General features: G+C 26.2%; 1 protein-coding gene across 5 annotated transcripts in view; it reads left to right on the top strand.

Annotated features, from left to right (window-relative positions):
• The window catches only part of LOC112694300 (mitogen-activated protein kinase kinase kinase kinase 3), a 25974-nt gene extending 9261 nt beyond the window's left edge, over positions 1-16713 (top strand). The window contains exons 12-25 of one of the 5 annotated variants that reach the window (XR_003149565.1): positions 1898-1936; positions 2423-2476; positions 2722-2819; positions 3235-3342; positions 3409-3557; positions 3853-4057; positions 4198-4466; positions 4546-4747; positions 4871-4954; positions 5237-5329; positions 5469-5595; positions 15792-15972; positions 16071-16110; positions 16558-16713. Coding sequence is in view for 4 of the 5 variants with exons in the window: in XM_025569762.1 (XP_025425547.1) it covers positions 1898-1936; positions 2423-2476; positions 2722-2819; positions 3235-3342; positions 3409-3557; positions 3853-4057; positions 4198-4466; positions 4546-4747; positions 4871-4954; positions 5237-5329; positions 5469-5595; positions 5870-5960 (1519 nt within the window). In the remaining variant the exon portion in view is untranslated. Of the gene's footprint in view, positions 1-1897; positions 1937-2422; positions 2477-2721; positions 2820-3234; positions 3343-3408; positions 3558-3852; positions 4058-4197; positions 4467-4545; positions 4748-4870; positions 4955-5236; positions 5354-5468; positions 5596-5869; positions 6210-15791; positions 15973-16070; positions 16111-16557 lie in introns of those variants that run through there. The other 4 variants (XM_025569762.1, XM_025569868.1, XM_025569933.1 and 1 more) reach the window with 4 other exon arrangements.
• The last annotated feature ends 192 nt before the right edge of the window (positions 16714-16905 follow it).

Raw genomic sequence — 16905 nt, 5'->3', positions numbered from 1 at the left:
GAAAATATTTTTTATTTATATGTATGTATATCTATATTGAAATAAAAGAGGACATATAAAATCAGACAGTATTTTATAAAAACGAAAATAATTACTTGAAGTTTTGAATTACAATTTTAGATACTATTTTTGGGAGAACAATTGACTAATTCATAAAATGCTTAATATACATTTTATTATAATATAATTCTTTTTTTATTTTTGAGAGGAAATTTTTTGTTATAAATGCATGTTGTATAGACTTGCATTGTCTATGCATTTTAGTTCAAATTATTAAAAACAGTGGCGTATTTGAGGCGATAAGGGCGATCGTCCCCCGAGATATGTTTGAAAATTACATTTTATGTTTGTTGAACTTATTTTTTTTTTGAATCGGTGACGCCACGGGTAGACTTTCGTATTACTTCCATGACGCCTCCAAATGTTTGTTGAACTTATAAGTGATTCTGAATATTTTTTTATAATACATTATGATTATTTTTCGTAAATTCGATAAGAACTTTTTGTTGCCATTTTATTTATGCTCGATGTGGAATCATATTATCTAAAATCACGATCACAGTCCACGAATGATAACTGATAATATCAACTAGATTATTGATTAGTGATTGTTCATTGTTCTATGGTACGCATGGCGTATATAAATGGAAGAAACATTTTCAAAAGGGGGCAAGTTATTGAAAATAATTAACTCGAGTTAAGTAAGGAGAACACAAGATCGATAAGTTAAAAGTTAATAAGGAAAAAAAATATTAACTTGGTTTAAGAAAAAGTTAATCTACTTTTTTTAATTAGTATGTATATCACATAAAATTGACTGCGTCTCTAAAAATATCTGATTTCCTAAATTGTAATAAATAATTTTATTGCATTTTTATCATACTATACAGCAGCGGCGCCGAAGTTTTTGAAAAATACTATGACATTGTACATCAAGGGGCCATTCACTACCGTATTTATTTATCTTTAAAATTAAAATTCTTTATACATAACATTTTGTATCCACGGCCAGAACCCAATACCCAAAGGTGGGCCCCCAACCTACAAAATCTAATATGACCTTTGATGTACAATGTGTTATTTTACTTTACATGATTATTTAATTTTTATATTAATATTTACGTATAAACAAGAAATTTTAAAAATGTTTAACTTTATGGATCATTTTTAAATCAACCGTGAAAAGTTACTTCAATTGCCAAAAATAAATTACTTAAGTTAAAAAGTTTATTAGAAAATAAAGTAACTAGTTAAGGCCCACCTTTGAACATTTTGCCCTTTACTGGGAGAAATTGTTTTTGATACTACGGAACATCCCCGTCGAAATGGTCACAATGTGTCATTTAGTCATCGTGATAAACTGATAACTATGTATTTGTCTATGAATTGGTTAGGTTAGGTCATAGAGCAATTGAAATAAATGTTGATGATGTAATTGATAGATTCACAAGTACCTATTAAAAAAAGAAATATAGATTTCGTTTTGTAAATAAATATGTGGTGGGGGGGGGCAGTTGATTCCTCTTAATATCCTCCTTCCCTCCGAGGTAAAGTCTCAAATACGCCACTGACTAAGGATGATGCTTTTGCAAGTAATAAGTATATATTTTAAATTTAAATTAATTACATTTTATTAGGTATCATTATTTATGTTTAGGTTTCTTGGGCTAAGATTTTATTTACTCATAATGCAATATATACATTGTAATTTAATTTGCCCATATTAAATATTTTAATAACCTTTTCTATACATTTTTAAAAATCAATAAGGTTGAAGAATTTTTTTTCTAAAATATTTATTTTGTGTTTCGATTAAGAACTATTGTACAACTTTTAATTTATTAATAATTGAACGAAAAATTCTAAACAATTTATTGAAGTCGTTTGATTTCTACAGGAGTCTTCTGCAAAACATAGAAGAAGAACTTAAACTGAGGTATGAAATCCTAATACATCATTTTTAATTTCGCACAATTAATATAATTGGATCAATTAATCAAAGTATACATTCATTATGCTGCCAATAAAACATGGCTCTTGGTGTCAATTATTTATGATCCATTAAATATCTGCTTATATCGATTTTAGTTGGAAAATAATAATTAAATATTCAAAGTGTTTTTATATTATAATAAAATATCATTTTTATTTTATTTTTTTGCTATCAAAATCATAACATAATGCCATTGCTTTGCTCAACTAATGATTTTGAATATTTATAATTATTTTAAAGCGTTTTTAAGTTTGTTTCATTATTTGTCTTGATTTATTAGATAGTAGCTTGCTTATTTAGAGTTATTATTCTGTAAAGCACTTGGTTAATGAAATGTATAGAACACGTTGTAAAACTGGTCCTTACTTTTAGCTATAATTCTTTGTTAGACATTTCTATTTACTAATTATTTTGTTTATTTATTTTTAGAGGAGATTATATTCGTGTATTTAATGAAGATAGAAATGGAAGTTATGAAGATGTGTGAGTATTAATACATTGTATCAGTTACTATATCATACATTTTTTTATAGTTATTATGGCTATTCAGTTCGAAATATTTTTTTAAGTAGTTGAATTCATATTTAATTTATTTTTTACGTTTAAATAACAATGGCAATACAAACTTCTCATTACAAAATGACCACAGTTTGATTATCTTTTTTAATTTTATTAACAATTTTACTTGCATGGATTCAATTTTAGAAAATGTTGCAATTTTTTTTCAGACCAACTTTACCATTGTCTGACAAATGCTCTGTGCCACATACATCTAGTCAAAATTGTAATTTTCCTAATACAGGCTGTGTCTACCAAAATTTAAAAGGTATTATAGAACCTAATCATTTATTAATAAAACTTATGCATTATTAAACAGTAAATTTTATATCACAGCAAACTTTTAACTATCTTTATTTTTGTCAACTTGTATGTAATACTTGTTTTGGATGTAGTCCAACTATAGCTATTAAGGTGAAAGTTTATTATTAAAATAAGTACATTTTTTTAACCTTACATTTTATAATTAGGTTTTGGTGAAATATACCATTTGAAATTATAATCCAGGGGTTTCTGTCCATTTACAATAATATGCAAAATTCCGATTTATATCTTATGGGTTGGTTATAATAATTATTTTAAATATAAATATAATTTTTCAATATTTTTATAATAAAATTAAAACTATTATTTGATAAAAAAAAATTTATATTTAAACTATTATTGTTACATTTATTATTCAGATAGTTCTTCATCATCTAGACGACATAGCTCTCTTGATGAAATTATCACATTAACAACTTCGAATGTTTCATTAAATCGACGTCAACGTTCGTTTAGTGATAGTGGGGGTAAATAATTTTTATTTTTATGTATTTTTATATTGTATTACAAATGTTAATTTTATTGTTTAACAGGAGAAGGTCCCGAACCAGATTTATTAGCTGATACACCTCCAGTACCTCCTCGCCGAAGAGACCGTAAACAGCGTAATTCTCCACCTAAACCAATTAGTAATGGTTTACCACCAACACCTAAGGTGCACATGGGAGCTTGTTTTTCAAAGGTAATTTATTAAATTAATTAATTATTGAGAAATATGATTTATTTGTGAAAATATAAGTTGCATAAAAAATTAAATTATATTAATAAAAATTAAGTTTTGAAAAATAAAATGTTAAGAGGTTTATTTAATTAATTGAAATACAAAATTATACAAGTACAATAAAAAAGTAGAAGGTTTTTAGTAGAATTGAAAAAATTATATTTCATAGTTCTATACTACTATAACTTAAATATTATATACAATATCTAATTTGTATAAACAATTATATAAATTACTTGGTTCTATTGGCCTCAAGGTATTCAATGGATGTCCTTTAAGAATATATTGCACTGCTAGTTGGATACATCCTGAAACTAGGGATCAACATGTATTCATTGGAGCTGAAGAAGGTATCTACAATCTTAATTTAAATGAACTTCATGAAACTGCAATTGATCAGTTGTATAACCGACGAACAATTTGGTTGTATGTTATAAAGGATATTTTGATGTCTTTATCAGGTAAAATATCAACAGTCATTGTTTAAATTATTTTTATAGTATTTTAATTATCATTGTAATAACGGGAAAAAAAAATTGTTGAAACAATTAATTTAATAAAAATAAAATGAATTTTAATTTTTTGTTTTTTTTTACTATAGGAAAAACTACTCAGTTATTTAGACATGATCTCTTAGCTCTTCATGGTAAACAAAGTCATAGGTTTTCACAGCACATGACTAGGATTCCTGAAAAGTTAATGCCTAGAAGGTTTGCGCTTACCACCAAAGTACCAGATACCAAAGGATGTATAAAATGCTGTGTTGGACGTAACCCATACAATGGTTATAAATATTTGTGTGGCGCTATGTCAAGTGGGATTTTTCTAATGCAGTGGTATGATCCACTGAATAAATTTATGTTGTTAAAGGTATAACTCATAATTAAAATACTTATACCTCTAAATAGTGCTCTTAGTTATTTAATGATATTATCATGCATTTTTATAGCATTTTGAATGTAATTTACCATCACCTTTAAATGTTTTTGAAATGGTTATAACACCAGAATTAGAATATCCTCTCGTTTGTGTTGGTGTCAAAAAACCAATTGGACCTAGAAAATCTATGAATTTGAAATTAGAATTGATAAATGTAAATACAGGAGCCTGTTGGTTTTGTTCTGGTGAAACAGATGATTCTGATAATACTGGTTAGTAATTTATGACAATATTTCATGATTTTTTTTTTATTAAATAAATGCTTTTTTTTTTTTAAAATATATATACTGTTAATTAAATAATTATCCATTCAATAAATTATAATTTATTTGCAGGTACAGTTATACAAAGAAGAGATATAATGGATGTTGTATGTGTATGCCAGTTGGATACAGATTCCTTTCTAATATGTTATAAAAGTATGTATATATATATTTATATAAGTAAATAAAATTATAATTTATGTATTTATTCACCTATTTAATGATCTTATTAGCCTAATACTAATTGTAAACTATATATTTCTCAAAAACCCAATTTATTGTTTATTTACTAGTTATTTGGCAAATATAATGCTTATTTTAATTCATACATATACACAAAAAAAGTTGTACTTAATGCAATTCAAACTTGTTACACATTAATTTTTAATTATTACTTTTATTTAAATTAGATAAAAATTATATATTTTCATATTGCAGAAACTGTAAAAATAATTAATTTACATGGTCAACTGAAGGCAGACAGAAATCAAGTAAACCAGCTACATTTTGACTTTGATGTTGAGTCAATTGGTTAGTTTCTCATGCTTTATATCAGTGGGTTTTAATTTTTTTTTCTAAATATTAATATTTTAATAAATGTGTTATAATATGATTTATTTTGATGTATATGCTGTGCCAAATTAGTTAATTTTTGTGTCTGTATGAACAGTTAGATTGTCTGATAGCATTTTGGCATTCCATAAATACGGTGTTCAAGGACGTTGTTTAAAAAATGGTGAAATTACTCAAGAAATAGTTGACAAAAGTAGAACCTATAAACTATTGGGTTCAGACAAGTATGTATTCTTACTATTGTAATCTTATTATATTGATCAATATTAAAGTCAAAGAGATGTATATATTAATAAAAACTAGTATTTTTATAAGCCATATTTAGGTATAATAAGTTAATCTAAATAATCATTTATTTTAGAATTTATATGTACTATATTTCCTTTGACTATTATATTTGAAAAATTACCAAAAGTAAAAAATTACTATAAACATTCTGTAAGATAAACTTGTTGATCAAATATTTTTTTTCCATACTTATTTAATTTTTTATTCTAGAATCTTGTTATTGGAATCACATATGGTTTCCAAAAAATCAGATGATGGAGCAGACTTGTACATCTTAGCTGGACATGAAGCCAGTTATTAAAATATTTTATTTAAAAATAGAGAATATGATATTTTTAAAATTTGTAATTATACCTTTTATATGTCCACTTTACACAGAAAGGTAATAAGTTAATTTTTGTTTTGACCTATGGTACTCACCAATATTCCACTATTATATTAAGTATGCGATTGCTTTTAATATCTTGACGTCCAGTAAATATATATATATATATATATATATATATTTAAAATAGTATATAAATATACTACCATACACATTGTTTTTATATTTATTTTCACTAATTATTTGTTAGGTGAATAAACTAACTAAAAGATGAATATATAATACTAGTCTAGTTTTTATCTGTATACCTTATAATAATTGAATCAAAGCAATATAACAAAATAATCATACATATAGTACCATGCAAGTTAAAATATTTTTAACATTGAAGATAATATTAATTGTTGTTTATAGCAAATCAAATGTTCTACCAAAAAAGTACAAAATAAAAATATTTAAGTAGTTTGGATTTGTATTGTTCTGCAAATACATGTAAAAAGAAAAGAAAAAAAAAATCTATAAAATAAATGTATTTTTGAACAGAAACATTTGTTTAATTTTTTATTTGAGTTAAATGTGATGTAAAACTCATTAAATTATATAGAACATGGGAATGCTCAAATAAATCTGATTTTACATGTGATATACTGATTCTATATAAAGATGTTGATGTTATATTCATAAAAAAAAGACAACTATCTAGATGAAAATAGTTAATTGTTTATTAAGTCAAGGTTCATTGGCCTATAATAGACTCATTTCATTTATAATTATTTTCAAACTAAAATAAAAATAGCCTAATAATTATCAAAATCCTTAAAATATAGTGTGATTGAGATTAATAGGAAACAATATTTTTAAATTATACTAATTTTATTTTAATTGTCTTCACAATTTTCGGTAATTTCTATATAATAATCTAATAATTATATTTTCGGTAATTTCTATATAATAATCTAATAATTATATTTTCAGTCGACAACATTGTAATTTAAACTTTAATGTAGGTAAATTGTTTTCGATTGTCGTAACTCCACTTTATTCTGTGGATAATGGAGAGTATCACTGTATTTACTGTTATTTTCCAACATGTTCACAAAATATGTACGTGCTTTCACTAATAATGTTCTTTCCAAACTGTATATTCTTGACATTTTAATAATTTGAGGGGCCCATTGTAAATTTGTTGATGGAGGCACAATCATAGCATGTCAGACCAACACTGGTTTTATTTAAAAATAGTAATGAGGTAAAAAAAATAATCCTAAATAGAGAATTAATATATTTACCTTAGAAGTTTTAATGCATATCTGTAATATTTAATGAATTAACTTAATTAAATGTATATTTTCAAGTTAGATTATAGCTTTAAATGGGCTTTGAGAAGTAAAAACTGCTATTGACCGTAATATATTTTTCATGAATTCTTCGAATTCTTCGAAATCTCCCAAGTCTGGCTTGTATGTTTAACATTATTTATTTAATATTTTCTTACATTAAATGTTCATTAAAAGCATTCACACAATTTGAATTTAAAAATGTTTAATTTTAATTTGAAAAAATAGTTTAACAAATCTTCATTGTGTTGGGGATAATCAAACTAATAATTAAAATAAATAGTAACATTGCTTTATAAATGTTTCCTAATTAATTAATTATTAAGTCAAATATTAAATTTTAATAAAGTATAGGTAATGAAATTTTGTCTTTGGTTTAATTTTTTCAGTGAGCCATTTTCGCTTTACTCGTGTCAATAATTTATTTAATAAATTTTCGATAGTCATTTAAATTCTAAATTTTTGCAAGTATCAGATACATATTTTTAAATTTAATTAGAAAGTTTTTTTAATTCTGACTTAAATTATGATATTGAAGTTTGTAATTTTTTATAAATATGTAGGTACTTAATTTATTTTAATTTATTAACCTTTTAGATTTATGAGCAATTCAATTAATAAATAAAATAGGTTTATAATATCTTATTTACTAAGCTATATAATTCGTAAATTGCATATATTTTTTTATCTTTATAAAATACACATAGACATAGAAAATTTAGAACAAAAGATAAAACTTATGTATTTATTTTTGTTAATTAAATTCTTGTTTTTGTTTATTGCTTTTTAATAGTGGGAATAACATTTTACAATATTCGAACTTTTTTCTTTGTAATTATAAATTAACATGTTGTATGTTATCAAAATTCCACCTCAGGTCAGGTTATTAATAAATTTTAATGTATATTTCTTAATTTTATTTAACTATGAAAAATCATTTAAGAATATTTTCACCTAAAAATACTAAAACGCATACCCGAAAAATATATTGTCTTTAATCTAACTCGACCTTCAGTTAAAAGTGAAAATATTTTTTAAATACATACCCAGTAAATTATTGATTCCGAGAATATAAACAAACATTCTTAGTCCAAAGTTTAATTTTTAAATCTGTTAAAAGATTTTTTTATTTTAATTTATGTCATGCCTCAACGGTTCATATAAAATGAATGTTTTTTATTTATGTAGGTTTATACTTAAGATCTTATTTCATAAGTAATGTTATGTATTGAATAAGAATAAACTTTAATTAATTCACTAAAAAAGAAATGTTCACGATCATTATTACGGTTAAATAGTTTTTTATCAGTATTTAACTAGCGCGTTTGTTGAGTTTATATTTATTTATGATGAATTTATAAGGACTTCATCTTATATACGAACGAATGATACATTATATTATAGATTTTAAAAAATACATCGCAGAATTCTCAGAGGTGAAAATATAAGGATGGTGAGGAAAAAGGACAGAGAGAGAGAATGAGCAAGTACGAGAAGACTATTTCGCGGTAAGGAATAAAAAGGAAGGGAATCTGAAAAATATGTTAAGTAGTTGAAAATAAAATACACGCTGTCTCATGCAGAAAAATACCAATTCTATGGACCGTTTTTCTTTAAGGTGCTCATGCGTAAAATGATCGTAAAATATTCTATGTAATATATAATATATACTTCTACATACTTTTTGAAAGAATTTGGTAAGGTAGATCCAAAGAGTCCTATTCAGTGTTTACCACTGACTATACAAATATGGTTTTCGACCCTTTCATCTGTATAAATATATTTTCTGTGTTTTATTTCTACAACCGTTTCTTACTTATGCCCAAACATTATTATTTTAATTAAATATATATGATTCGATAAATATTAGATACTTACCAATAATGACAACGGGGGAAAAAAAATTTCAATCATCAACTTTAATTACTTACAGTAATATGTTTTTTTACATTTATTACTACAAACTTAAGCTAATTAAAAACTTAAACTACAATAGTTTGAAAGTATTATTCCAAAATAAAAATGCTCTTTTAGGTTTTGTAATAAATTTGATTAATGAAACCATACAACGTGATTACCTCTGTTTAAGTAAGTTTTCTAATTTTTTTATCTTTTAGAAAACCATAAATTGTGAACACTATTGTCAGTATTATTACTTACCTTCACTAAAGGTAAACAATTTTTGATCAGTAATTTATTTGTTCGGATTCATTATTTTTTTGTTTTGGGGCGATTATATTTATACATGTAATATTATATATTCTTTTAATATAGGTACCACGTATGAAATGTTAAGATTATTGTTGAGATCAAAGTTAATCATTGTAGAGAACCGGTACGCATTTTGAAGGGAAAAAAATCGATGGATGAATACTAATGCGATGTGTACGCGGTACTTATATAAATTAATACTATAAATAGCGTGGGAAATTATAATTTTATTATTTTTTCGTCTGTTCAATGATAATACTATGACGAAGACTGCTTAAAAATGTAAGATGCCGGGGGAACAGAGGGGGTACAAACAATGACTCTGTATCCCAGCCAACAATAATTAGTACGCCACCGCCGAGTGTAATAATAATAATTATATTGGTAGTGTACTTACATCGTTAGATTTTTCCATCTAAATATTCATATCGTTATGCGTTTTAATTAAAACGCATCAAGTTGTTTTAAATTTATCTCGCAGTAGTACGCCTGTTGCACAGTAATACGCACCACCAAAAAACTGTATTATTGTTACTATGCTAACGAAAGCGCTCGGTGCCCGCGTGCAATTGTTACCTAAAGTGTAAATGCATTCAATTAGTATAAATAATCTCGGACAGCAGCATAAATTGTGCAATTTACTTATCGGATTGATACGCTGGTACATCGGAACACAAATAGTTAAATGTAAGACTGATCGTCACTGCACAAGCATCGTAATTTTAACTATCGAGACGAACGTTTAAACGTATCACGTTAACTTTATTGACAATTCGTACACTTATTCGTTGTTATTCAACGTTGGGATTCTTTCCACACGAACCACGGTAGAATAAAATCGTCGGAAAAAAAGTATACCAAACTCGTATGCAATATTTATTTTGGATATCTTCATCCGGAATAATAGTGTACACCTATAACATTGAAATCGTATTTATTTTTTATTTTTTGATGTTTATACGGGAATTATCGCTATGCCTACGTAATAATATTGTAATTAAATTACTCAATTACGTTGCAAGGTCATAGATCAATTTAATTATTAATACTTATATTGTTTTGTTTATGTGTTATTTAATCATTTTGAGGAACATGGAATCATATTCAGGGAGATTGGCTCTTTTCCTGTTATTATGATTATTATCAAGCACAGAGGCGGATTTATCTTTTTTACGGCTGTAGGCACCAACAATTTGCCGCCTCTATAATAAGTGAAGAACTTATATTACCCATTCCAAAATACCTAATCTAAATATTATATATATATATATATATATAAACGAATGTACCTACATCCATTAGAATTTTTAGACTATTTTTTTCGCTTTTATTAATTAGTCTACTATGAAAAAAATATTAATGGATGTCCACTAAATTTGTTCACTAAAAAGTTTTTCATAATAACAGCATAGAATTCCACAATCAAAATAGTAATATAGTGTGACAGTGTGGGTATTTATTTTTCCCCAAAATTCCGACGGTACATATTAATAAAATGCACCCATTATTATACAATTATTTTTCGTAAATATAAAGTAATTAATTTTCCATTTTTTTTTTTCATACGTTTGATGTTTTTTTTTTTTTAAGAATTTGCCGCCCTCAAATTTTGCAAATTTAACCGCCCTAGGCAGTTGACTACAATGCTTAATGGGTAATCTGCCTCTGATCAAGCATTATAATTATTATTTATCCATTTATTTATTTTATCGCTAGACGCAACGAGTGTTTTATTTTTATTTTTTATTTTTTTTTTCATCTTGTACCTTTGACAATATTTTATCATACAGTCATCCTACTTAAGTCGTATTATAATATGTACACGATTATATATTTGTGAAAAAATAAGTGATGTCGTAACTAGCCGAATGACACGCGATCCGGAGGGCTACGATCAGACGTATATTATTAGCATCTTGCCTGTTAATCTCCGGGGCGCTTTTGGCTAAATCCCTTTGGGCTGCTCGTCTGCGCGCTTGGACGCATTATTTAACGACCAGCAGCGCTCGTGACTTACTCCCGGTTCACGCGAATCTAATGAGGTCGTTGCACCCTACACCGTCCGGGTTGCAAATAACGGTTTATAGTATTATTTTGTAATTTACGCGTATAGTGCAGTCGTCCCGGAATATAATTATTATTGTCACTGTTATATACACACGACGTTATGTCCGACTCACGACCTCATACGCCCTATATATGTATGTGTGTATTATTTACTCTAATTATAATAATAATCATAATACAAGTATGTTGTATTTGGTTCGCTGCGCTTTCGAGAAGGACGAAAAGAAAAGAAACCATCTTTATGGTTTCCGTGATTGTGATTCAAGTAGTGGCGTACTTAGAAATGCATTTTTGGGAGGGGAGTTAATATTTAAACAAACAATTTGGTGGTCATGAACCAAATAAGACATGTCGTAAACTTTAATAGATTATTCATTTTTATCCGTTGTTATTATTAATATATTTATGAAATAAAAAAATAAATAAAATAACGCGTACTAGTTCCGATCGTCACTTAGTTTGATGGGTGAAATATAGGTATGTTTACACTCATGCGCTTTTCAATTCAACTTGCGTTTCAACGTTCAATTCCACTTTCATCTAACGCATGTTTTTATTGAATGAAATAGATGCATGCTTTTTTCTGTTCTCTCTAGCGACGTTACAAATCAGTCGTCTTCCAGATTGTTAACAAAAAACTTGTCAGATTCACATTTACCTCTCGGTGTTAGTGCGGCCTACTTAATTATTGCAAGCGCAAATAAAAAACGTAGGAAGAAGCGTTCTTTGTGGGTCATTAATTATTAAAAAACTCGACATTTTGTAATGACAGACGATTTACGAAATTTGCAAGATATGTTATTTAAAAATTTTACACAAATGTCCAGAGAAAATTTTTACTCAATATTAAATATAATTGAACCAGAAATAGTAAGACAAAATGCATTCGTTTTTGAGAGGCTGTTCCAGTTAAAATTAAGTTGTTAATAATGATATGATATTTAGCTACTGGAGTGAAATGCAAGATAAAAAGCACGGTGTGTTGAATGGATCGTAATAATTGCACGTATAGGTGGACGTCGAGAGGGGATTAGCCCCCCAAATATTTTAATAGTTCCCTCAAAATCGAAACTTTGTTAGAAATGTTATTCGTTGTTTTTATAATTATCTTATCGTTTTTTTGAAAATCGTAAAATAAGAAATAATAAAAACTATTTACAATAGCATTAAAAATACCAATTAGTTCGGTTACTTGCGAAAGAAGTTTCAGTGCAATGATAAAATAAAAATTTGGCTAAGGAAATCGTTGGTTTAAGATAGGTTCAGCAATCTTTTAATACTATATATTGATAAAGATATATCGAAAAATATAAAAAGCGATGATATTTTGAATATCTTTGCTGATATAAATAGATATTTGTCATTAAAATAAAATATTAATTATTTTTAAATATGTGTTATTTAGTGGTTTTTTAATACAATTTAAACATATCTATATTTTAATAGTAATAAGTTTTACTTGTACATGAGAAGGGTTGTGTGGATAATTTTACATTGAATTTTGTTATAGCCTCCCAAAAATTCATGTCCGTTTATGATTGCACGTCCCTATCTACAATATTTTCTTGGAAATACTTAAATACGGATAGATACTCCCATAAAGTAATATACAGCTGTATTGATTAAAAATATACATTTCATAGGACATTAATTCTTCCCAAAAATTCCTCCCCCGTTTAGTACGCCACTGGATTCAAGTACATATTGGTGACGTACCTGGGGACAGAGTTTACAGTGAAATTGATCCCGAGACTTATCAAAGCGAATTTGATATGAACAAATAATTGCACTCGAAAGAAAGAAAATACAAATAGTAAATTTCGAGAGACATATGAGTTTTAGGCGAGGGAAAAAAACGAAGATCTAAGGCTTAGTATCCTGTTTAGTTCATAAACGGTACAGAATTCTTTAGGTATAGAAATATTTGAACAATTTAAAAACAAATGCTGGGTTGAGTATCAAAAAAACTTTCTATTGTATCTTATAAGTAATATGTATATATTTTACTGTAATTTATTTATAAAAAAGGAACTTAGGGAACTAAATTTCTTATAAACTATCATTGTTTCCTCTGCCATTAAAAATGTTTTTGCTATAATAAAAATTGTATTATATAATTACCATAAAAATTATATTCGCTCATACTTTTAGAATCAAAACATTCTCAGTGTAGGCAGAACTAGACATTTAAATTAAATTATAATTTAAGTTTTATCCCAAGAAAAAATTAAGAATTAAGAGCTTTGGTAAATCTAGAAACTGAAAAAAAATTTCATAATTTCTTTTCATCTAACACTGGTTCAAAAATAGATTTAATTTAGAAAAAAAAAAAATGTAAAATCTTTAATTACTTATTTATTACTTGACATGTACAACCATAAAATAGAAAAATTATATTTGTATAAAAGTTTAGTGTCTAAAATAAGTCTAAATTAAAAAAAAAGCAGTAATAATACGTTTTCTTTGTTCAATCCAGGCTTAAACATTTTCCCGACAGCTACTCGTATAATATTATGGAAGTAGCTTATCTTGATTGAAACTTTAACTTATATCTTGTTAGCAAATGATTTTACACTATACAGTCTTATCAGAAATAGCACTTATGCGGCTTTAGGGACTGAAACAGAACGATAGACCGATTTGTTAATTTATTTATTTATTTACTCCGTCGAAGTCACAATCTGTCAGATTATAAGTTTAAATTTTAAATTGTGTTCACGATTATACAAATTTATTTTACATAGAATCAATCAATATTATCAAATGAATAATTTTATAGTCATTCAATTTCATTTTTTCTCATTAACTTAAGTGTATCAGAACTCAGAATGGACTAAGCAATTTAATTTTAAATAGTGTTTTTACAATATAACTAGTCACTAGGCATAGAAACAAAACAAATTTAGACGTGCCTCAAAAATGTTGGCACCCGAGGCATTTGCCCTCCCCCCTTAAATGGACTTCTGTTACCGTATGCTACCAATTTATACAAATCCAGTAGTGTTGAACACCAAATGCGTGTATAAAGGTATAACAGTTATATTTGATATTTATTACAGCGTAATAAGTCTGTTTTCGAATTTTTAACCAGAAACAGAAATTCCATATTATTTGTAGTGAGGAATTACAGCTGGGTATTTTTATGTTTGATATTTAATTTTCATTATTATTATTGGGAGAAAAAAATAATATTTATATATAAAAAAAAACACTACAAGGCTCGAGTTTCGCTTGTTAAAAATCGCCTCAGAAAACTTCATTGCGGTCGGCGTACAGAATTTGTTTTTACTTCGAAACGCGAGAGAAAGACTAGTGTCAGCTTTTATTATATACAATAAATTTTAACAATCGTGATTCTGTACACGGGGTGTATAAAAAAAAAAAAATAAATATTGTGAATCAGCTTTTGTACACAAACGTTGTAATTTTGAACGTGGAAGTACATTTATTTTGTATATAATATATTTGGTTAACAATCTTCTGAATTAATTTATAATAATATTATGGTCTATACTAGCTAATAAGTCTGAGACCCGAGTATATGGATATTTTATATTGAGTTATAATTAATTAATCAAGTTCTTTACATTTTTAATAAATGTACATAAAAGTACCAATAAATATTATTATTGTATTGAGTAGATATATTTTGCTGTATTCACTCGTACGAAGTTTCAACTTAGATTGTTAAATAAATCAAATAAAAAGTCTTCAAAGTAACTACTAAAATCTAGAAGTGGGAATAAATTTGTGCAGTCAAAAAATATCATTAAAAAAAAACCCTGGTTTCTAGACTAAAGTAATATTAAATTGAAGATTAAATGTAGAAAGATTAATGGTTGACGTATGTTGCTCAACACTTGACTTTGGAATTATCTTCAAAGTAGGTAACTACACTGAAGTAAGTATGGACTCAAGTAAGCACACTAAATACACCAATGAACAAGAATAAGTATTTGTGATAGATATACTAACTTATTGATAAGATGATTTTTACTTAAGTCTACTTTAGAATAGCATAATTCATAAATGTAATGTAAATAACATTTTAGCATGATAAATGTTATTTATGGAATTAAAATGTTATGAAGAAAATTATACTATTATACTTATTACTTAGTCATTTTATTTTTATTTTGAAGTATTGTATTTCTATATTTTGTTTGATTTTTTATTGAAAATCGTATATTAGTTTTACAGTAATAGTTACTATGGATCCAACTGATAGTATAAGTAGAGCTAGAGGCAGAGGAAGAGGCTTAGCTCGTGGATAATCAACTCGACAAGGATTTGCAGAATCTCGACTTAGACAACCTCGGCCTGGAAATACAAATGTGCCACGAGTACCTGGACCAAAACCATCAAAACCTTCTGTCAGTTCTTTAAGTTCAATATTTGCTGAATTAATAAATATATTTATAATTTTAAACTTAATAAGTAAACATTTATACTTATGTAACCTTATTTTTAGATTGAACAAGTAACAAGTAAATTCACCGAAATGGGATCAGGTACAGATACAGATAAATATTATATAACATTAATTATCTGCTTGTTGTGTAAAACAGTATTGAATAGTATTTTATGTTTATTTTACTAAATTATTTATGTATATCATATATTATGATTTGCTAATAAAAATCTATTAAATTAATAACATTTATGCAACCAAAAAATTTCAGAATATGTGGAATTACTGTGTTAAACCGTAATATATAAATCTATGAGACATTGTAATATATTATTTTCTAATAAAATAGCTTGAATTTCTTATTAGTGAAATTATTTTCAATTTACTATTATACTTGGTTTTTAGATTTTTTACTTAAGTTATAGTGAATTTTATACCTTTGCTTTTTTTAAAAATGATTTTATTTGAATGAAAATGTGTTAGAAGCTTAAACATTAAACAAAAAATTATTTTAATTTTTTTAACATATTGATTTACTGTTTTGAAGGTGAACCAACACTAATTGGTTGTAGAGTAATTCGGGGCCGGGAACCAATAGTTACTCCTCAAATACCCTACTATAGGGCTCCAAGACTTGAATAATCTAAAAGTCAAACTGGAAAACAAGGTTTGATTTAAACAAAAATATGGCCTATTTATTATTAACTTGTATACATGAATTGTATACCTATTATAATGAATTAAAAAACTTATTGTACTTAGTTTCAGTTTTGTATTAATTTTAAGTTAATTGTAAAATAACGAATAATAAAAGCTGTAATTGGGGTTGTTGATTTTAAAAAAAAAGTTATCATTATATTTTAATATATTTATGTATAATAATATTTATTTTTTC

This window comes from Sipha flava, unplaced genomic scaffold, assembly GCF_003268045.1.
Source record: "Sipha flava isolate LNK unplaced genomic scaffold, YSA_version1 0_pilon_pilon, whole genome shotgun sequence".
Lineage (NCBI taxonomy): Eukaryota > Metazoa > Arthropoda > Insecta > Hemiptera > Aphididae > Sipha > Sipha flava.
Note: the sequence above shows the minus strand (reverse complement) of the source record. Positions and strands in the feature narration are given on the sequence as shown.